Genomic DNA, 20,921 nt, shown 5'->3' with positions numbered 1-20,921 from the left:
GGGAATAAGCCTATTTGTTGAAAATTTACGTTCCTGCGTTCTATTCATGACGTCACAAATAGTACTCATTTTGATTTTCTACAAAAAATCAATGAAAATGGGAAATTTCCATTTATATTGGTTATTGGACAGAAAAACGCATAGCATACGTCGACAAAAAGATCTTTGAACATGATGTTTATAATGATATTTTATATGTCCTGCTTGAATATTTAGTTTGTCGACGCCTGTGCTCTCCTGGTCCTAAATGTGGCTGAAATCTGGCAGATTTTGACAAATGTCGCAAAAATCTTTTATATTGACCTATTTGGAATGTAACAATCTAAGCTTTAGAATAAAACTTTGACAGTGATAGTTCTATTTACCTTTATCACATATTTTTAAGTTATCTAAAACATTTTTTTATCTTGTAACATTGAACTTTATAATTGAGACCAAAAAAGGCCCTTACCAAACTTACTTACGGACGTCAGATTATTGTTCCTACTGTTGATAATGTTTCTAAGGATCAACATATCACTGTTAAGATAACTTTTAACTTTCGATATTGTCTTCTCTTTTATCCTCTCAAAACGAGTTTCAAATGAAAGCCTAGGGTTCCAACTCGCACGTATTTTCATTGTTCATCATTGCATTTTTAGTTTATCCATGATAATACTAGATGAGTTCCGACATAAATAAGTATTTTAACTATATTCTACATGCAAACAAACAGGATGTCTGTCTCATCGATTATTGTCTTTTCAATCTGTAATTTTTTAGTTTGTCTATTTTCTTTTCCAATTATTTTGATTTGTTATATTTTGGGTGTTACTTTGTTAAGGCAGATGATGTCCTACATTTGAACGTTTTTTAGTATCGTTATATAACAATATAAATATATGAAAAGCGGAAAAAACACAATAAAACATTTACTTCAGTAGGAATAATTGGTTTATTTACAAAATCGTTATAATGAATTGAACTTCTATACGTACTTTATTTGGCCGTTTTAACTTTTTGGAATCGAGCTTCACTAAAGAGTCTTTTGTAGACGAAACGCGCGCCTGGCGCAAATACAAAATTCAATCCTGGTATCTATGATGAGTTTATTTATATACAGGAATTTCTTAAGACGAAAGACAAGAAGCTTGCAGTATTCTCTAACTTTACTTACCGCTTTAAGATGATGTTATCTCACTAGATAATTCAACATTTGATAACTATGTTGAACGAATCTATCCCATCGAACTAGAGATAAAGGATACAAAAGATAAGTCTGTCTCATATCTTAACTAACATCTAGAAATTGACTGTCTGAAGACATAACTTTTCGACATGAGAGATAATTTCAGCTTTATGTAACAACATTCCAGCAGGACCTGCATATGGATTATATATCTACAAATTGATACTTTTTTCCCGGGCTTTTATTTCCTATCATGATTTCTTTGATAGAGGGTTGCTGCTCAATCGATAGCTATAATTCCAAGAGTTCCAAATTATGAAGCTGAAATCACCCCTTCGTTAATTTTCCGGACTCCTTCATGAATTCGTTGACTGTTACGAATATCCGTTTCACAGATGATACCGAATATTTTCCGTATGTCGTAACTACAATCCCGTTTGCGATCAACCGACTGATTTCCGGGTTTGTACTAACATTAACAACATTTCAGGTGTCAGATGTGGGGCAGGATCTGCTTACCCTTCCGGAGCACCTGAGATTAACCCCAGTTTTGGGTGGAATTTTGTGTTGCTCTCTCATAATTTTTCTATGTTCGGTTATCATGTACTTTTTGGTCTGTTTGTCTTTTTTTTTTTTGAGCCATGAAGTTGTCAATTGTTTTTCGACTTATAAGTTGCAATGACCCTCTGGTATCTTCAACCCCTCTTTTAAGACGAATCTAGCGTCTGACGTACAAAATTATAAGCCTGGTATATGTGATAAGTTTATTTACAGTGAAAATTATTCAAATCATGATAAAAGTTTCACTAAAAAGAAATATTCTGTGATACATTTATGAAATTTGAGCATTCTGATCATTCTTGAGTTCTTCAGTTTCCTTCGTTTTACTAGAAGATATGAAAATAACAACAATTAACAGTTCAGAGTCCATAATAATTTTTTTGACAATTTTGTTAATAATAAATCAAAAAATCATTTTGTTTCTTTTTGTAGATATTACAATAGCATCATCAGCGGTATTTGAAAGTTTCAATGCAGCTGCACTTAGACATCGTAGTGATGTTATAGATGTTTACAGTTGTAGCTTTGCTAACTTCCATACTGGAACGAAGACATATCCTCTGCTCTAAATCAAAAGAGTGCTCTGGAATACGGAACAACTTATGTAATTATATTTAAACATAACAGTAAAATATTATTGTTATATTTTTATCATTAACTATCTAACTAAACATCATCTTTTCCTGGAATGTGAGCTTTCGAATTATTCTTATAAACGGGGTTGTACAATGTAGCTACATGACAATTAAGATGAGTGCTTATGATTCCCGAGCACATGAGATCACCATCGGTTAATGGTTTGGTTTCTGTTCCTCAGTCTTAGGTTTTTTATAGGGTGCTTTGTATACAATTTTAGTCTTTCTGTAGGTTTTTACCATTACATTGTCAGCTTGATTTTGACCAAGGACTTTGAGTACCATATTTTGGTATCTTTACCTTTTCTTCTACGCTCGGAATATTACAATATACGATATATAACATAAAAGATCTGTTAGTCTATCTTGAATAAGGTACAAACTGAAATTATGTGTATATCTATTGGACATCTTTATTTAGTTGTTATATGCAGTCCACACTTCTCATTTATTCATTCATAGTAAACCAAGTAATCCCTTCTTGGTGAATCATATCATGCAGATGGTTCATCCTTATGAAATTGACAAAAAAATCCAACATCCGTTTATCTAATTTACTGACATTTTTTGAGACACATTAGACTTGTTACAGAAAGTACAATGAAGTGTCTGATACATACAATGAATATTTCCAAAAGATACCAGAGGGACAGTCAACCTCGTAAATCGAAAATAAACTGACAACGCCATGGCTAAAAAAAGAAAAAAAACAAACAGACAAATAAAAGTTCACAACACACAACATAGATAACTAAAACTAAGCAACCAGAGCCTCACCATAACTGGGGATGATCTCATGTGCTCAAGTAGGCAGATCCTGCTCCACATGTGGCACCCGTTGTGTTGCTTATTTTTATTACAAACCCGGTAAATAGTCTAATTCCATTTTCACATTCGGGACTCATGTGCCTTATTTTCTTGAAATATCCCAAAATTCAATCTTTTCAAGTTTTAGGAATGTTTTTCTTAATTGAATGATACAAGGTATAATTATCCTAAAATACAAAAAGTGTTTTGCAACATGATTAGAACGATCGCTCGGATAAAAAAAATCCCACATGATCTACCATAAACTGAGGCTGATTGTCGTTTCATTTGTATTTATACCAAATCTTCTTATCTTTAAATTGTATTAAAAAACCCCGATTCATTTGCATAAGAAACAGGCATATATTGAATGGCCCTATACACAATATAAACTCGTATATCATTACATAAGTAATAGTCTCATTGCAGACTTCCGTAGCAAGGTTGTCGGCTCTCCGAAAATTCCCGATTCGAAGTCCTGAGTTTATTGCCGTCTTTATGAGCTTTGGTTCTTGCTTGCAAATTGTTATCTAGCATTAAACTGGATATATATTATGTATTGTATTTTTATATCACCAGGGAAGAGGTCGTCTTGGATCTGTTTATGTGTTTGCTACTGGAAATAGTGGTGGAGAAGAAACCGATGTCTTTCGTGATAGTTGTTCTTATGACAGACTGGTTACTAATAGATACGTGATTTCTGTAGCAGGTACTCACTGATTATTGTTACTAATATTAGTTTTTTAATTGTAAACCTAAAATATATCTAAAAAATAATGCATTTGTCTCTCTTATTATATAAAATATACATGACGAGAGCACATAAAATCACCGATAAACTTACTTAAGGTTGTATGGAAGCTTAAATTAAAAATGATAGGATTTGTTCATACTTTGACAAAATGTAGTATATATTGACATATGTTTAAAACATTAATAACATTATGTGTCACCGCACAGGCTATAGGTTAGGACAAAGGACACATTTTGTATGGATTATACAAGGAAAAAAATAACACCATAAGATTAGAAACTAGCCTAAATGATAGAATTATAAAATAAAATACGTAAAGATAGATTTTTGGAAATGCGTTGGAAATATCAAAAGAAAAGATAGGGTCAACATACGTTTTTTCCAGCTTAAATACAGAATAGGAAAATTCCATGTAGATTCCTTAAGAACATGCACCCGTTTAGAGTTACCTCCCCTAAAATCCCAATTTAAAAACATCATAAATTAACTAAAAATGATCTACACTTGTAAAAATATTTGAAGGTGATAATTGTATAATGTCATTAGTTATTTGCAATCCTACATCAAATTTTGCTAACTTGATTGAAAATATTGACCTTACGCTCTTTGATTTTTACAATCCAAAATGGCGAAAGACAACCATACCACAATAAACTTGTCTTAAAAACATCAAATCTCCAAATTTGAATTTAAAGGTTTTTTTCATTAAAAAACAAATCATAGTTAATTCCAACCCCTTGGTAGTTATACCTTTTCTTAAACGGTTTACATAAAACTGTCAGGAAATCAAATGAAAATCAAATGTGTTTCGTCTCATTTTTCGTAAAATTGCGTCAAAAAGTTCGTGTAAAAAACTGATAATGTGACAATAATAAGGTTTTATATTTCATATTTTTCTTTTAAGGGATTCAGCACAATCTTCAAAAACTTCCAAACGGCGAAGCTTGTAGTGCTATGATGGTTGCAGCCTTTACTGCAAAAGCGGGCGCTAATTCATATCAAGTGGTTTGTATGCTTATTCTTAGAAGGCTGTGACACAAAAATATGTATATATTTTTTAATTTACTTATATATTCAAATTAATGACTTTTGTTTTTGCAGAAGTCGGCATTTATAGTGGACTCAAAAAGACTTCCAAATGGAACTGTTACGAAAACTGTATCGTTTATCTAACCGCTCACTCCATATGAATTTTAACAGTAGACTTATTTTAAACACTTACAAATAAGGCAACAACTTATATGTATACATGTTATTTTTCAAATAAGATTGCTGATTGCAGCATAAACCCAATAGCACTCCATAAATTTTATTTACGTCACTAATAAGAGTTCACGAATAATGTTACATGTAATTCAGGGCAAGCTCATGTTGATTTGTCACATACATATGTTTTTATTGCATATTTGTCCAATTTTGGTATTGGACTTTCGATATTCGTTCACCTAGATACATGAAATTAACTGAAACTCGAAAAACAATACATTTTCTTAAGAAATAACATGAGCTTGCCCTGCTTTACATGTATTATTTGTTCATATCAATTGAAAGCAAATTACGTCGTTTCGCAGGCTTCAAGATTTTTTTGGAAATTAAGTGTTCATTTCAAGAACCGGTTCCATCCCAACATAACAATTTCAAGTTTATTTACAATTTACACAGTGTGTATATTATGTTGAGTATGTTCTGATAGTTTAGGACTTTATCCATTATAGGTTGATATATACAGGCAAAGTTTAGATGTTTATGAAGTATCCTATATTTTGACTTTAGTGAAACCTTTAACTGGCATATACATGTCTATTTGTACAGTTTAATTCATTTGATAAACACATATCATTATTAATAAATGTTTATTCGATAGGAAACCAAATATATTGGAAACAGAAATACCACAAATTTTAACCAGAACTCTGCTGCAGCACCAATGGTATCCGGTGCTGTAGCTCTTGCTTTAAGTGCCAAGTAAGTGGAAAATTGACAAGTTGTCAATGCAAAATATACATGCAACAGATAAGTGCCATTATGATTAAGTAATTACATAATCATCAGTACAATATATGCAAATACAATATATCGTTAATAAATACATAATGCAGACATAACTTATGAATGAGTACATGTACATCCGAGAAGAATAATGATATATATTAAGTATTGGTTACTTATAGCATGTCTGTTCTACGTTTAAATTCATGGAAAAGACATTTACAAAGTTAACATATGTCTTTTACATTTGCTGCATAAGCATTTCTTCGTCGACTTATTATAGGGGTTGTATACAGTTGCTAAGAATGGGATTATGTCCATGTTTATTTCATTATATTGTAAAAGATGACAATCATAAGTTTCAGATTGTTTCATAACTCTTAACTCTACGATGCATTGAATTTCAATAAAATAATGACTATTCAGGTCTTTCATCTACAATCTAATTGCATAAGTTCTGAATTCATCAACACAATGTTATCTCATTATTTTCATAGTATGGTTCATTTCAATTTTGATTAATGACCGAACTTTAAATTGTATTTAACAGATTTTATCCTTTATCTTTTCTGATAAAAACGTTAAACCACAAATAGAACATATCGCTTCAAATTAAATCATATTGAGCCGCCTGGTGAAAAAGTTTTATTAACCGTAACGAAATATGTACATCAACAAGTATTAATGAAAACGTAAGAACGTAAAAATCCCCCCTTTCACACTTTTCACTTTTGAAAGTTTACTTTGTACCAAACTAGTCATGATTATTTGGAGTTGCATTACATTCCTTTCATTGTGTATTCTAATTTAGCTGCTGACATAAGATAATATATTTTTTTATAAAGAACGTTTGTTGACTTACACAATATATTCATACTTGGTTTTGAAATGTTAACTTTCGAAAATGCCGTTTGCCCTGTTTATATCTTATCAGCATTACAATCCATAAATTACCATAAAATAAAGAAAACGTAAATCAATGTTGGTACTATTCAATATGTCCCTTTGGTATCTTTCGCCTCTCTATCATTACAAAACAAAATTAAACTAAACCCTATTTTCACAACCCACATAAACATTATTAAAAAGAAAAAAACACCTTGTAGATAAATATATATTATTATGCTAGAATATATAACAAAATATAATGATAAATAGAGAAATTGGTTTTATTCTGTATACATAATGGTTTGTTGCATTTCATTGTATTGATTGTATTTCTTTTTCTCAGTCCAGCTTTAACTTATCGAGATATTATGCATCTACTGGTACAGACGTCAAGAAGTGATCTCCAAGGTCAAGCATATCAATCAAAGTTCTTTACGAATGCTGCAAACATCAAGGGTAAATATTTGAAAATACAAATTATAAATATACAGTTGAATAAAAGATGAAAATTGAAATAAAAAAACAACATTTTAATAAATATTTTATATTGAAAATGAATACACATTTGAACAGGTGTTGTCAAGCGAAAACTCCATATTATGTATATTTGTTTTTCACGAATACCATTTGTTGAAATCATACAATCTATAACTATATAAAGGATTGTACATACGGGTACTCACAACAGAAAATAATCTACCAAATTTAACTTTAGTTTAAATATTTTTATTTATAGTGGATTGGAAAACAAGTTTTGCAACTTCTATCAATCCCTTTCCACTTTCCAAATTTAACTGTGTGTTACGAAATTTAAAAAAAAACGTTAACCAAACATAAATCAGAAAACCGACTTTTTTTATAATTCTATCTGAGTCAAATACCGGAAAATTTCATTATAACTATGACGGAATATATTTGTTTCAAGACACGTTTAGTGTGATATTATTTGATTAAAAAATGCGTTGCTGTAAACTATATCATTTAAGTATGTCGACTGTATCTAATTTTTAACAACGTATCTATTGTATGTCTAGAGAGAAAAAAATAATATCAAATTGATATTCCAACAGTTAATATCAAATTTGTACTCCTAAAAAGGAAAAATCAGTCGCTTTCCATAAGTAGCATTTCAAAAAAGACTCAAAATGTTATTCTTTTTCAAGAAGTCCTTATGTGAAGAACCCACTTTCCAATGTGTTTGAATTTATATGTGCCTCTGGACGTTTATCAAACACCAATCAATCCAGATTTTAGTTGTAGCATATGATTTATTTGGTCAAACACTTACAATTTCAGTATCATCATACTTTGGATTTGGATTACTTGATATCGGGAATCTAGTCGAAAGGAGCAAAACTTGGAAAAACGTTCCAAGAAAAGAAAGCTGTAGATCAATAACTACGTATAACAAGCGGTAAATAAATTAAAATATGGTTAGAGTTAAATCATATCTAAATAATAGCAACAGTAGTAAGTCGAGATGATATACCAATATTTCACATAAAATAATTATTTTCAGTCGAAATTTCGAGGTTTAGCTAGCTTTAAAACCAGGTTTAATTCACAATTTTCTACATTAGAAAATGCCTATACCAAGTCAGGAATATGACAGTTTTTATCAATTCGATTGATTTGTCTGAGCTTTTGATTTTACCATTTGGTTAGGGTCTTTCCTCTTTTAAATTTTCCTCGGACTTCAGTATTTTTGTATTTTTTTCTTTTTTCCACTACTGTTATGATGGTGATATAGTTTTCAATTATTCCCTACGGGTAAATGATAAATGATATTTACAATCAAACGACTCATCCAAGTCATATATATCTAGGCAAGTTATTTTACTTATAACATGTGCTACATTCTGATCTTAAAAGAAGTGAAACTTGAAAAGAAATTAAACTTAAAAACTATTCTTTCTCAGTAATTCTTAATCATTTTTAGGTTATTTAATCAATGTTTAATGAAAGTATTTTGATAACGATAACAAACAAGTACTTGTTCTAGTATGTTCAAAACATACATTTATTTGAAATATATGTATATATAATTTTTCTATTAAAGATAATACATTACAAATAGCGTAACTTCATTTTTTTGTATTTTAGACTAACTCGTGACTCCATCGTGGTTCAAGTCACTCAATGCTCTGTTTCTTATATAGAACATGTCGAAGTATCATTAAAAGTAAACCATAGACATGCGGGACAGATAAAATGGGTTCTTGTATCTCCACATGGCACAAAATCTACAATTCTTCCTGGCAGAGGTCTTGATCCTACTACTGAAATGGACATAACTGTCTTAACTGTTCAACTATGGGGAGAAAATCCAATTGGATACTGGACATTAGAACCCACAGCTGTGTTCGGTAAAAGTCTTGGTAGGTTTATTGTAATACTTGAAATAAGAAATATCACTTCTGTGTAGACATGAATTATTATTGATATGGTCATAATTATAAATTAACAAACTTGGCTATATTCAACAAAACATTTCACAATGTTGTGTTCTACAACGCTCGTAACTATCTTTTTTTCATTATTATTTATTATTTCAATTAATAGTTCACTTATGACACTGTTGTAGAAGAAACATGCGTCTTGCGTTAAAATTTTTAAACTTGGTTTCTATGTTTTAGATATTACATGTTTTCAAATTCATGGGTTTGATCATAAAAATTTTTTTTTTTTAAAGTAAACATAGTAGCCACACTTTGCATTCTTTATTTTTGTTCTAAACTTCGACTACAGTCGATTACTGGATTGTGTCGTTGAAATATATAACCAAGTGTAAATTTATCACGTTTATCAAAAAATCAGTGTTAAGTAAAATATTGCAAAATAAATTATGAAAGGAAATAACCATGAACCTGATTTCTTTTATATTAATGTCTCAGTAGAACAATGGCCAAAATAAGTGTGCAAATCCCAAATCTGCAAGATCAATGCAGTCATTAGTACCGATAATAGCTATACATTAAAACATTTTTAATAACTATAAACAACACTGGGTCGCTGCCACTGCAGGTGGCGTTTCGTCCTCGAAGGAATCACCAGCGCAGTAGTCAGCATGTCCATGCTGACATGCATATCAGTTTTATGGTCATTTCAATAAAGTTACTGTTCGCAAAAATATGAATTTTTCGAAATACTAAGGTTTTTCTTATCCCAGGCATAGATTACCTTGGCCGTTTATGGCACAACTTTGGGAATTTTGGGTCCTCAATGCTCTTCAATTCATACTTGATTGGCTTTCAAAATGTTTTGATCTGAGCGTCACTGATAAGTCTAATGTAGACGAAACGCGCGTCTGGCGTATCAAGTTTGTTTATTCTTTAGTTTTCTATGTTGTGTCATGTGTGCTATTGTTTTTCTGTTTGTCTTTTTCATTTTTGGCCATGGCGTTGTCGGTTTGTTTTGGATTTATGAGTTTGACTGTCCCTTTGGTGTCTTTCGTCCCTCTTTTAAGGTAGAAAACGATTAAAATTTACAATTAAATGAAGGAAAGTATTTGAGTTTCTTTTAAGCATATTTTGTTATTGATTCAAAAACAATAAACTTAGTCGATGTTTTGGTTTGCTTCAACATTTATCATAGAAAGAAAATGAACGTGTATCAAATAAGAATGACTATACTTTTAATCAGTTAGACCCGTTTTGTTTTGTTTTGTTTTGTTTTTATTACATTTTAGTTTAAGAATTTATTAATTTCTAGGTTACGGAACTGTAGAATTAGCAAGCCTATTGATACATGGATATGCGTGTCGAAGTTCTGTAGACGAATGTCTACCACCTGCTGAACAAGGTAAATGAACTGTCTATATCAGTATCAATACTTATATTTCGTTACATAAATATATACTCCCTTAATTTGATTTCTGATATATAAATGAGTCAAATTGGAAATATTTTGCATGCCGATTTCATGTAGCAAAATACTAAACCCAGACAATTGAAATCCTCTATCGGTATACTTGCACACAAAATTCAATGTTCCAAGAAAAATTAAGTGAAAACAAATAACAAACATTCAAACACAAGGATTGCACCACGCATTAGAAAATGTTTCGAAACGATACCCATGAAATAACCGGTGGTCAATAGCAATCGTCCGTTTTTCACTTATGAGTCTGAAAATGAGTTTCTTCTATTTAATAATGTCAAGGGATATTATCTTCTCTTGTTTTGGTCAGATATTAGGAATCCACTAGTTTTATCCATGTAGAGCAAACAAATACTTTGCCTGTTAACCTATATTTCTGTTCATAATTTGATTAGTTTATTTTGGATCTATGAGTTTGACTGTACCTCTGGTGTATTTCACCCCATCTTTTGATTACATATAATATAAATAGCCATTTTATAAAAATCCTTATTACTCTTTCATAGCTTTTTTTATGAATATGCCAATTTTAAAAGAATGTAAAATCTAGAGAGAATCATTTCCTGCCAAATTTTTAATTGATTATATCTCAACAACAAGGACACGGACTTTTTCTGCTTTTTAAATTCATTATTTCGAGCTTATCAATTTACAGCATATATTTTTTTAAACTTATATTTAAACAGAGCAGCGAAAATCATTAAGAGCACAATCATACCTTGAAGAAAAATGTTTTATCTCTATTTCGAGACTCATAGCTAGCTTTACAAAAAAAAATGTCAAAAATCAAAATATACAAATAAAAAGGACGTAATAAAACCAAGAGTAAATAAACTCATCATAGACATCAGTATTAAATGTTGCATGCCAGACTCACCTTTCGTCTTCAAAGGCTCGTCAGTAGAATAATATGATGAGTGTATTTTAAAATGAAAATTTAAGAAAAAGAAAAAATATTTCTCCCCTGAATTTTGATTGCAAAGACTTTTTTAAACAATGAATATTAGGACTAGAACTTGTGGTATGCTTTTTAACAATTTAAATGAGAAAATAAACAAAACCCCGACCAAAGAAGTTGTATATGGACTTCATTATCAGGGCCTGCCCATGACAGAAAAATGAGACAATGAATTAATGAAAAACAAAACTACATAAGAATTATGGTCTCCATTACAAAATTTACCGACATCGTGTGTTTGTGTTTCAACCGACTAGCGACATTGTTTGACGTATTTTATCTAGACATTACAGAGTGTCGCCAGATCTGAAATTTTACAGATTTTATCTTACTCCTAATCGTCAAAAAGAAACAAACAATAACGAATAATACATGGTCCAGTAATTGTACATAATTTATATATGCATTCTTTCAATCTCCTATAGGAGGAAATAAAGTATGATGATTTAAGTTTGACGTTTGCACAAACCTTCCCCATTGCTTGTCAAGACATTATGTCACAAACCTAAAACTCCCAATAACACATTCTAATAATAAAGAATGTATGAAACAAATTAAAAGAATGTTGAATTATAAAATTAGGAATTATGCAATTAGGATTTGTTATGAACTATATGATTAATCATATCATTGATTGTTTTGTAGATCGACCATCATCAACAGTTAGATCTCTGCCAGAGCAAGGTATCACTTTATAAATAGTTAACCGTGGTGTTTATCTGCTTCATCTTTCTTATATTTCTGTTTACAAAAGATAACGTTTCATTTTAACTTCTAGTATAAATAAGGAAAATACAACTTTCGAGCAAGGTTTTGCCTACATATACTATTAAAGTGTATATGCATTCTCATGGATTTTTCATTATTATGAAACGAAACTGTAACTAGTTTACATGCCACTTGCACATATTAAAGCACCAAACATACATTTTTAGGGGCTTGATATATTTCTCTCATTTTTAACTTAAATGTTAACCTTTTTCAAAATGAATTAAAACAAAAGATTTATCAAATTAAAAATAATTTCCGATTAAAACAAGCCTCTTTTTTAATCCAATATTGAAACAAGCAACGCATTTATCAGTAATATAGAATAAAACATTTCTTTACAAACAAAACTCCCTTAGAAGGTGAAAGATCGGTGCGAAAGAAAGAAATTCCATCATCATATATTTAGTACCGATGTTTAGTTGCAATCAAATGTGGAATATATTCTAAAGGCATACATTTTTATGAGGCTTAATGATCCCTTTTAAGAAGGGGTGCAGCGGAGTAGTATATAAGATAACATGATACTTGCTTGAAATTCGTGTGTTGAACAGAAAAGTTCCCTTTTGGATGTCGATTGAAATTTATACATTTTTGCCACGTTTAGATCTGTGAATATCAATTTTGAAAAAGATGCAATTTATTTCATGCATTAGTCAGAATAAAAATACTAAGGCTTTTCCACCTCAGGAATAGATTACCTTAGATGTATTTGGCAAAATGATTAGAAAGTTTGGTCCTCAATGCTCTTTAACCTCGTACTTTATTTGGCCTTTTTGACGTTTTTGGATTCGAGCGTCACTGATGATTTTTTTTAATCCAAGGATGGAGAGGAGGGGGAGTGGATAGCGAAGATGGTGTCTGTAATACAGTTACAAAACGCAAACGTTAACGGATAAATGTTTTATACCAATTACAAAAACGTAATAATTGCCTTTACCTATTATCTTACTTACTTCAGGGCAAATGTTCACCATCTTAACGTTGATAGTATATCTGCTTTAAATTAATTTATAAATGTTATAAACAGTGTCCACATGAAATTACTTGACATTGACGCCAACAATGTCATTCTTGTCACTTACTATAACACACAGCGTAGTAAATTCATTCGTTAAACGCTTTGAAGAAGCGGCCAACTTTTCATAAAAAGTCTTGTAGGATAAATAACGTTTCATGGTATATAAAACTATGCTATACAAAAAGAAATCAAATGAAATAGTCTTGACTTTCTCATCAACTAGAACTGTTTAAAATCATGACACGGCTGCTCTTAAATATTTCAATGTATATTTTTAGAGAGTTTATAACTAATACCAACTGTAAGTGCAATAATTTTACATTCGTATCATTGTATTTAGAGGTATATCATAGAACCCAAATGAGTGAACAACAAAACTTTAAAAAAAATTTAAACCTTTTTTTTTGCAGTTGATGGAACACAAGATGTGGGTTCTTCATTAATGACAGGTATGGAATTTGAAAAAAAAATAACAGTAAAATTATTCATGTTCAAATACGCAAAATTGTTATTATGTGTCTTAATTTCTGTATACGATTAACATTTTAATATTTTAATTTTTTTTCTGGTAAAGTGTATAATATGAGAATTAAAAATCGATAGTTGTTGTAAATTGTTTTCAAATAACTGCTTAATTAGTTATCAAAGATACCAGGATTATAATTTAATACGCCAGACGCGCGTTTCGTCTACACAAGACTTATCAGTGACACAACCAAAGGTGCATATTAAAGCATATGATACAAAGTTATAAGAAAAATAGAAAATATTTCTAAAAAAAGTTTCAATATAACAAAAGTATAAGTAGACTTTCTTGTATAAAAGCGTCCTGTATCGAATCAAATCTTCAAAAATGCACTGCTATTGAATTATTGTTTTTCTGTACTTTAGTTCGCCGATATTTTTCGGTACTTTAATTCGCCGATATTTTTCTGTGTGCCTTGATTGTAAGTACAGTGCCTTTAATTAGAACATAGGCCACCGCACTGCACAAGTGCGAGATAAAACCTTGATGAAAGAAAAAAACCTGTGTTGGAAGTCATATAGCAATAATTAATTATTAAAGAACAAATGAAATGAATTAAAAAACTGTTATCGAAAAGTTACCTTAACAAATAGGAACGCATGTATAATATAATTCACTCAAACATCGCTTTATCAGACGTGCTGCACTGTTCCGTGTTGATTGTTTATCAATGAAACTATCCAATAAACTTCGAAAATTAATAAGCCTGCGATCAACAATAGCTGAATTAAAATATCGTTTGTCGATAATACATTACATATTCGTAATGAATGAAAAAAACGCGAAATATAGGACATACTAGCAGTTTGCATAATATGCATAAGTTCAAAAATTTGGTAAAAATTAATTTTATAAGAAACTCATTTCAAATTACTTTCATCGTCATGCCCGCAAGTGAAATATAAGACTTATCGTTTTATTGACGTACACTAATATTATTACAATTTTCATCACATTTTTCAATACGTTCTTACAAGCAAAGATGGATGACATCAAGAGTTCCATTAATGTTGTATCGTTACAGGAAGGAGACGTGGTGAATGTCCATCTCATTTAACAGCAAGCTGTGTTGAACAGTGTTCTTCTGACAGCGATTGTTTATACTATCAAAAGTGTTGTAACAACGGATGTGGGCATACATGTGATATTTCTAGTTTATGTAAGTACCAGAAGGAACACCTGTTCTTTCGATTTTTAATATTTGATGGGGGAATATTGAAAACTTTGGGTCAATTCAGTTGTGATAATCTTTAAATGCATCGGCAGTAAAGGTAAACGATACAGTAAGAGGAGATTGTTGTAAAACTATTTGAAATATCTTCTCTACACAGATTTGATAATGACGTCATAAACGTGATATTTCATATTTTGCGAGGTCAAACTGCTACATGTTTGGAAAACATGCATTTTCGACTGACTTTAATCACTTAGACAAAAACCAAGTTTATGAACCTCTCCAGTGCATTATCTAAATAGATGTTTAGGTCGAACACTATTAAATCCAGCCGATGACCGCTTTTCGTAGGAAAAGCATAGAATGGAAGAAGCTTAAACCAGTGTATTAAAATTCATCTTAGAAACATGTTGTAATACTGTGTAGCTCAGCCTTTTGCACTAGTAACTAATATAAAAAAAGCAAACATAGCAAATTAACAAATTACAACAAATTATCAAAACATACATTTGTAAAAGTACAAAATGCCATAATGACATTAAATTGAATGGCTAAACGCCTTAAACTAATACCTGCATTAAAAACGATTACGATTAAATAAACCTGGAAAACGAAAAGAGCTTCAAACCGAAATTACGGGGTATAATCATAGAGGCGATATTCATACTTTTCTTAATCAAATAATTTATAATATTTTAGACGCATCAAAAGCTGATAAATGAACACATAAATTGTTAAATTTTCATCGTTAATCTCTCCTTCTTTCTTAATGACCCTGCACCATATTAAAGGAGAAACTTGCATATTTGTGAATTGCAGTTATTCTGTCAGAATGCTTATTTACAGAAAAAAAACATATTTTTTATCTTTTCTCCATTTCACATTGATCTTTACCGACAACTTGAGCATGCATGAAGTATTGCTTGCACAAGGAAATTTGACACGCAAATCAGGAAGACTTATCTGGAAGCTGGCCAAGCTAAAGAGGTGACAGTTATAAGTTGGATGTGGCCGCTTCAGAAATCAGAAAATTACAATCTTAATGTTAATGCCTGTGTCATTATGGTCTCTTGTGGACAGTTGTCTCATTGGCAATCATACCACATCTTCTTTTTTATATTAATAGGCTTCGTGAAGTATAATCCACAATTAAATTCAAATTGGTCGTATTTGTAAGAGACACGTACTTAAACTTAACAAGTCGTCGCATAAAGGAACCACTTGTCACGAAGTAATGAAAGTTTCACCCGCATCGTCTAATGTTGAAAGATATTTCCCAAATTTCAATATATCACTCATTAGTTTTTCATTTCTATTAACTACATTTATATCTTAGTGTCAGGTTAACTTTTTTTACTTAGAGGTCAAATATCATTGTTATTCACGTAAATATCAAATATCATCAGATTCATTTTAAAAAACGAGACACCATAGTGAGGTAATACACCTACATACAATATTAGACGAATATACAAAAAGATTTATATGAGAGAAATGTTAACTATTATGTATTCATGAAAACATCAATATTGTATGGCTTAATGCCTCTGTTTTCAGATCAAGGATCTTGGTCCAGTTGGAGCCAATGGTCAGGCTGCTCGGTAACATGTGGAGGAGGAACTCGAAGTCGGCGTAGACAATGTTATTTAGGATACTGTTCAGGCGAACGCTATGAAAGCAGACAATGCAACAATCGTGAATGTCAAAATGAAGGACATTATGGTAAGGTTCATAATTAACAAAAGCAACAAATTAAGAAGAGGAGGCTTTTTTTGTTGGTTTTATCCCATCACAACTCACAATTCCCATGGCAAAAAAGAGGCGAACGATACCAAAAGGACATTCAAACTCATATGTAAGAAAACGAAAATAAACTGACGACGCCATGGCTAAAAAAGAAAATGGCTAACAAACAAACAACAGTACTAGAAGATAAACGTAGAATGAGCACACAATTATATTTCATAGTTATACTTAAAGATTGCTGGACAAGGTCGCCAAACAAACCTTTTGTAGCGTCTCCGAAAATGTAACTTCCTTCAGCTTGAGGTATAGCTACAGAGAAACATATCCCAGTTAGAGATTTTTCTATATAATTCTCCTGTTAGTTTTAGGGACATTATAACTTATTCCATAGTAATGTCCTCATTGTATGCTTACAGTTTGTATCTTTAAACATATCAAAGATGACAAGTTAATAAACCACATGAACTTTTGATATATTGTTTTTAAATACACACCTAGTTGATAGAACACTAGATGTAATCTCTTTACCAGGGACAGGTATGTCATTGGTTAAAAATGCAGAAAAAATATTTTGATATACGCAAACACCCAAAAATAATCAATATGTCAACTTTCATTATACGACCTACTTTTTGATGTTGTATCTCTTTTCTGTTTTGATGTATAATTTGAAAATAAAAAAATCGATATTTGTTGCAAGTTTTTTGCAAATAATATTAACAAAAGAATCATAGGTTTTTATGAATATGCAACCCTTTAGATGGAACCTAAATAATATAAGATAGAGCACAGCATATAAGATTCGTCGTATAATTCATGTAAACTCTTCCTGAAAAATAATCGATTGCAATTTTTTCGATAAAATTTCTCAAGTTGATTTGTATGACACCAAGAGTTCCATGCACATTTGAAATCTTTACAGAGAGGAGATCTGGTGAATGCCCATCTCATTTAACATCAAGTTGTGTTGAACAGTGTTCTACTGACAGGGATTGTTTATACTATCAAAAGTGTTGTCACAACGGATGTGGGCATACATGCGAATCTAGAACATGTAAGTACCAGATGGAATATAAACTATTCATAGTAATAGAATTGTCTCTCTATTTAGCTATCTCGTAGCTATCTCGTATCAAGTAACGTTGTATACGGCATATATTTCAATTTAGTCAATTTTTTAAACTATAAGCCTAGAGCGTGTCTACAAACGGTTTAGAATTATTTACTTAAAATATATAAAACAAGGGAAGGTCTTTTATACACGGACGGATTCTTTGGATCAGTGTTTCCTCAATTTCTCCCCTTTTTTTAACAGCCACGTTTAATACTAATTATTTGAACCCAAGTTTGACAAAATATATATATATATATATATATATATATATATATATATATATATATATATATATATATATATATATATATATATATATATAAAATGACTGAATAAATAGTCAACGATCAATCTTACAGGGCGATGGATCATGTAATATGATTCTGTACACTACAAAATATAATATATAACAAGTCAAAAAGGGTACAACATCACCATTAAATAACTATAAAATATACAAATATTAGATATTTCGGATAACAGATATCCTTTATCAATAATAGCACGATGTCAAATGAATCATGTCAATATATTCAAACTGAGATACTTTTTCTAAATCTTGAATTTATACAATTAAAGCGAACACCACAGACGCTGATACAATTTTAAAATTTCCAAACACGGCGCAAAGATTACTAAGATATGCCAAATGAAAGTAGTTATTTTCGTTGTGAACTGGCACAACTCTAGATTTCCAAAGGTTGTGACAGTTGAGATGTTATGAATGCATTGAGGGCAGTCCTCAAACAAAAAGATCAAGAATGTCCTAACCGATCCAGGATGGTATAAATTAGACAACGGTAGGGCAATTACAACAGAAACTACATATTTAAGCCTCCCAAACGAATAGTAGTCTAATAATGATTGAAAAAATAAGTTTTATATAATGAGGTAAAATAATTGAACGTGGCAACGTACTTATACATCATCCCGAATAAATGGAAACCTGTAATTTAAACTGTTATTTTTAAAAATAATTTCGAACTGTAAAGCCAGTACTAAATCTTCGGATTTAGTACTGGCTTTACAGTTCGAAATTATTTTTAAAAATAACAGTTTAAATTACAGGTTTCCATTTATTCGGGATGATGTATAAGTACGTTGCCACGTTCAATTATTTTACCTCATTATATAAAACTTATTTTTTCAATCATTATTAGACTACTATTCGTTTGGGAGGCTTAAATATGTAGTTTCTGTTGTAATTGCCCTACCGTTGTCTAATTTATACCATCCTGGATCGGTTAGGACATTCTTGATCTTTTTGTTTGAGGACTGCCCTCAATGCATTCATAACATCTCAACTGTCACAACCTTTGGAAATCTAGAGTTGTGCCAGTTCACAACGAAAATAACTACTTTCATTTGGCATATCTTAGTAATCTTTGCGCCGTGTTTGGAAATTTTAAAATTGTATCAGCGTCTGTGGTGTTCGCTTTAATTGTATAAATTCAAGATTTAGAAAAAGTATCTCAGTTTGAATATATTGACATGATTCATTTGACATCGTGCTATTATTGATAAAGGATATCTGTTATCCGAAATATCTAATATTTGTATATTTTATAGTTATTTAATGGTGATGTTGTACCCTTTTTGACTTGTTATATATATATATATATATATATATATATATATATATATATATATATATATATATATGATGATAAATAAACATAAGGCTGTGTAATGGGCCAAATTTTAATAATAAGAAAATGCAATTAATATAATGCAATCAGTACAATGAAGGGTATACAATCCCCAGCCCAACCAGAAAAGGGGGAGTTGCCAAGTTAGCTAGGTGGAAGGCTAGCACCAAAAGATTGCACAATGTCAAATTTTCTGCTGAGGTCCACTTCTGTGTACTGTAAATGTGCATCACTTTTCCTCATTCGAATATCCTTTAGCATACTGTCTGACATCCCAATGCGCAAACACCAAGTGGCACCGCCCTGTCGAAAAGAGTGGCCTGTTATATGCTGTTTGACATCATTGCTAATTAAAATGCTATAAATGCGTGAAATACACATCTGATATGATTAATTGCACCAATTTTAAAATGAAAATGCAATAATTCCTTTATTGCTGAAGCTGGACACAATGGATGCCCCACTATGGAGGGTATCACAATATTTAATTTTCGTTCACGAAATTAATGTTTTCGTCCACTAAAGCTCAATAACATAACCATTCCTATGATAGTGAACATCCCAAATTTGGATATCTCTATGTTCCTCATATTTTCGCGAATGCAAAAAAAAATCCTGGACGTAATACTCCATAGAATCCCATTAAGCAAACTGACCAAATACAAATATCATTTTGCGAATTCAAATCTCCCCCATGGAAACTTCCTACAAACATATATTGCAATTTTACACATATTTTACTGAATATGTGATGTTTTAATTCACATAATGTCTGATTCTTATAAATAAGAGGAACTGTTTATTTTGAATTGCTATAAAATTGTCCAAACTAAGCTTTCATATAGTTTTTCTTTCTAAAAGTTTTCTATATTTATAAGAATCAGACATTATGTGAATTAAAACATCACATATTCAGTAAAATATGTGTAAAATTGCAATATATGTTTGTAGGAAGTTTCCATGGGGGAGATTATAACTTTTCTTTCAAAAAGTCTTTATTCAAAAGAATAAATTTTAGGTTATCTCCCCTGAAAACTTATCAATAGCATATTGTTATTTCACACATATTTTACTGAATATATGATGTTTTATTTAAAATGATATCTGATTCTCATAAATATAGAATACTTTTAGAAAGAAAAACTATATGAAAGCTTAGTTTGGACAATTTTATAGCAATTCCAAATAAACAGTTCCTCTTCAGCATGGAAATGAATATAATATAACTATATAAACTGATAAACTAATTTTGTCACAACATCATTAAAGTGGAGTTAAAGTCTT

At 30.7% G+C, this 20,921-nt stretch overlaps 1 protein-coding gene across 1 annotated transcript in view; it reads left to right on the top strand.

The window, feature by feature from the left end:
- Positions 1–20,921, top strand: part of LOC139510979 (proprotein convertase subtilisin/kexin type 6-like) — a 43,247-nt gene that overhangs the window by 3,898 nt on the left and 18,428 nt on the right. The window contains exons 6-18 of the mRNA XM_071297540.1: positions 2,281–2,333; positions 3,751–3,880; positions 4,830–4,930; positions 5,790–5,890; positions 7,146–7,258; positions 8,099–8,216; positions 8,906–9,180; positions 10,514–10,603; positions 12,285–12,323; positions 13,839–13,877; positions 14,979–15,113; positions 16,686–16,850; positions 17,797–17,928. Coding sequence (XP_071153641.1) covers positions 2,281–2,333; positions 3,751–3,880; positions 4,830–4,930; positions 5,790–5,890; positions 7,146–7,258; positions 8,099–8,216; positions 8,906–9,180; positions 10,514–10,603; positions 12,285–12,323; positions 13,839–13,877; positions 14,979–15,113; positions 16,686–16,850; positions 17,797–17,928 — 1,491 coding nt within the window. The remainder of the gene's footprint in view (positions 1–2,280; positions 2,334–3,750; positions 3,881–4,829; positions 4,931–5,789; positions 5,891–7,145; positions 7,259–8,098; positions 8,217–8,905; positions 9,181–10,513; positions 10,604–12,284; positions 12,324–13,838; positions 13,878–14,978; positions 15,114–16,685; positions 16,851–17,796; positions 17,929–20,921) is intronic.

Source organism: Mytilus edulis, chromosome 2, assembly GCF_963676685.1.
Source record: "Mytilus edulis chromosome 2, xbMytEdul2.2, whole genome shotgun sequence".
NCBI classification, from domain to species: Eukaryota; Metazoa; Mollusca; class Bivalvia; order Mytilida; family Mytilidae; genus Mytilus; species Mytilus edulis.
Note: the sequence above shows the minus strand (reverse complement) of the source record. Positions and strands in the feature narration are given on the sequence as shown.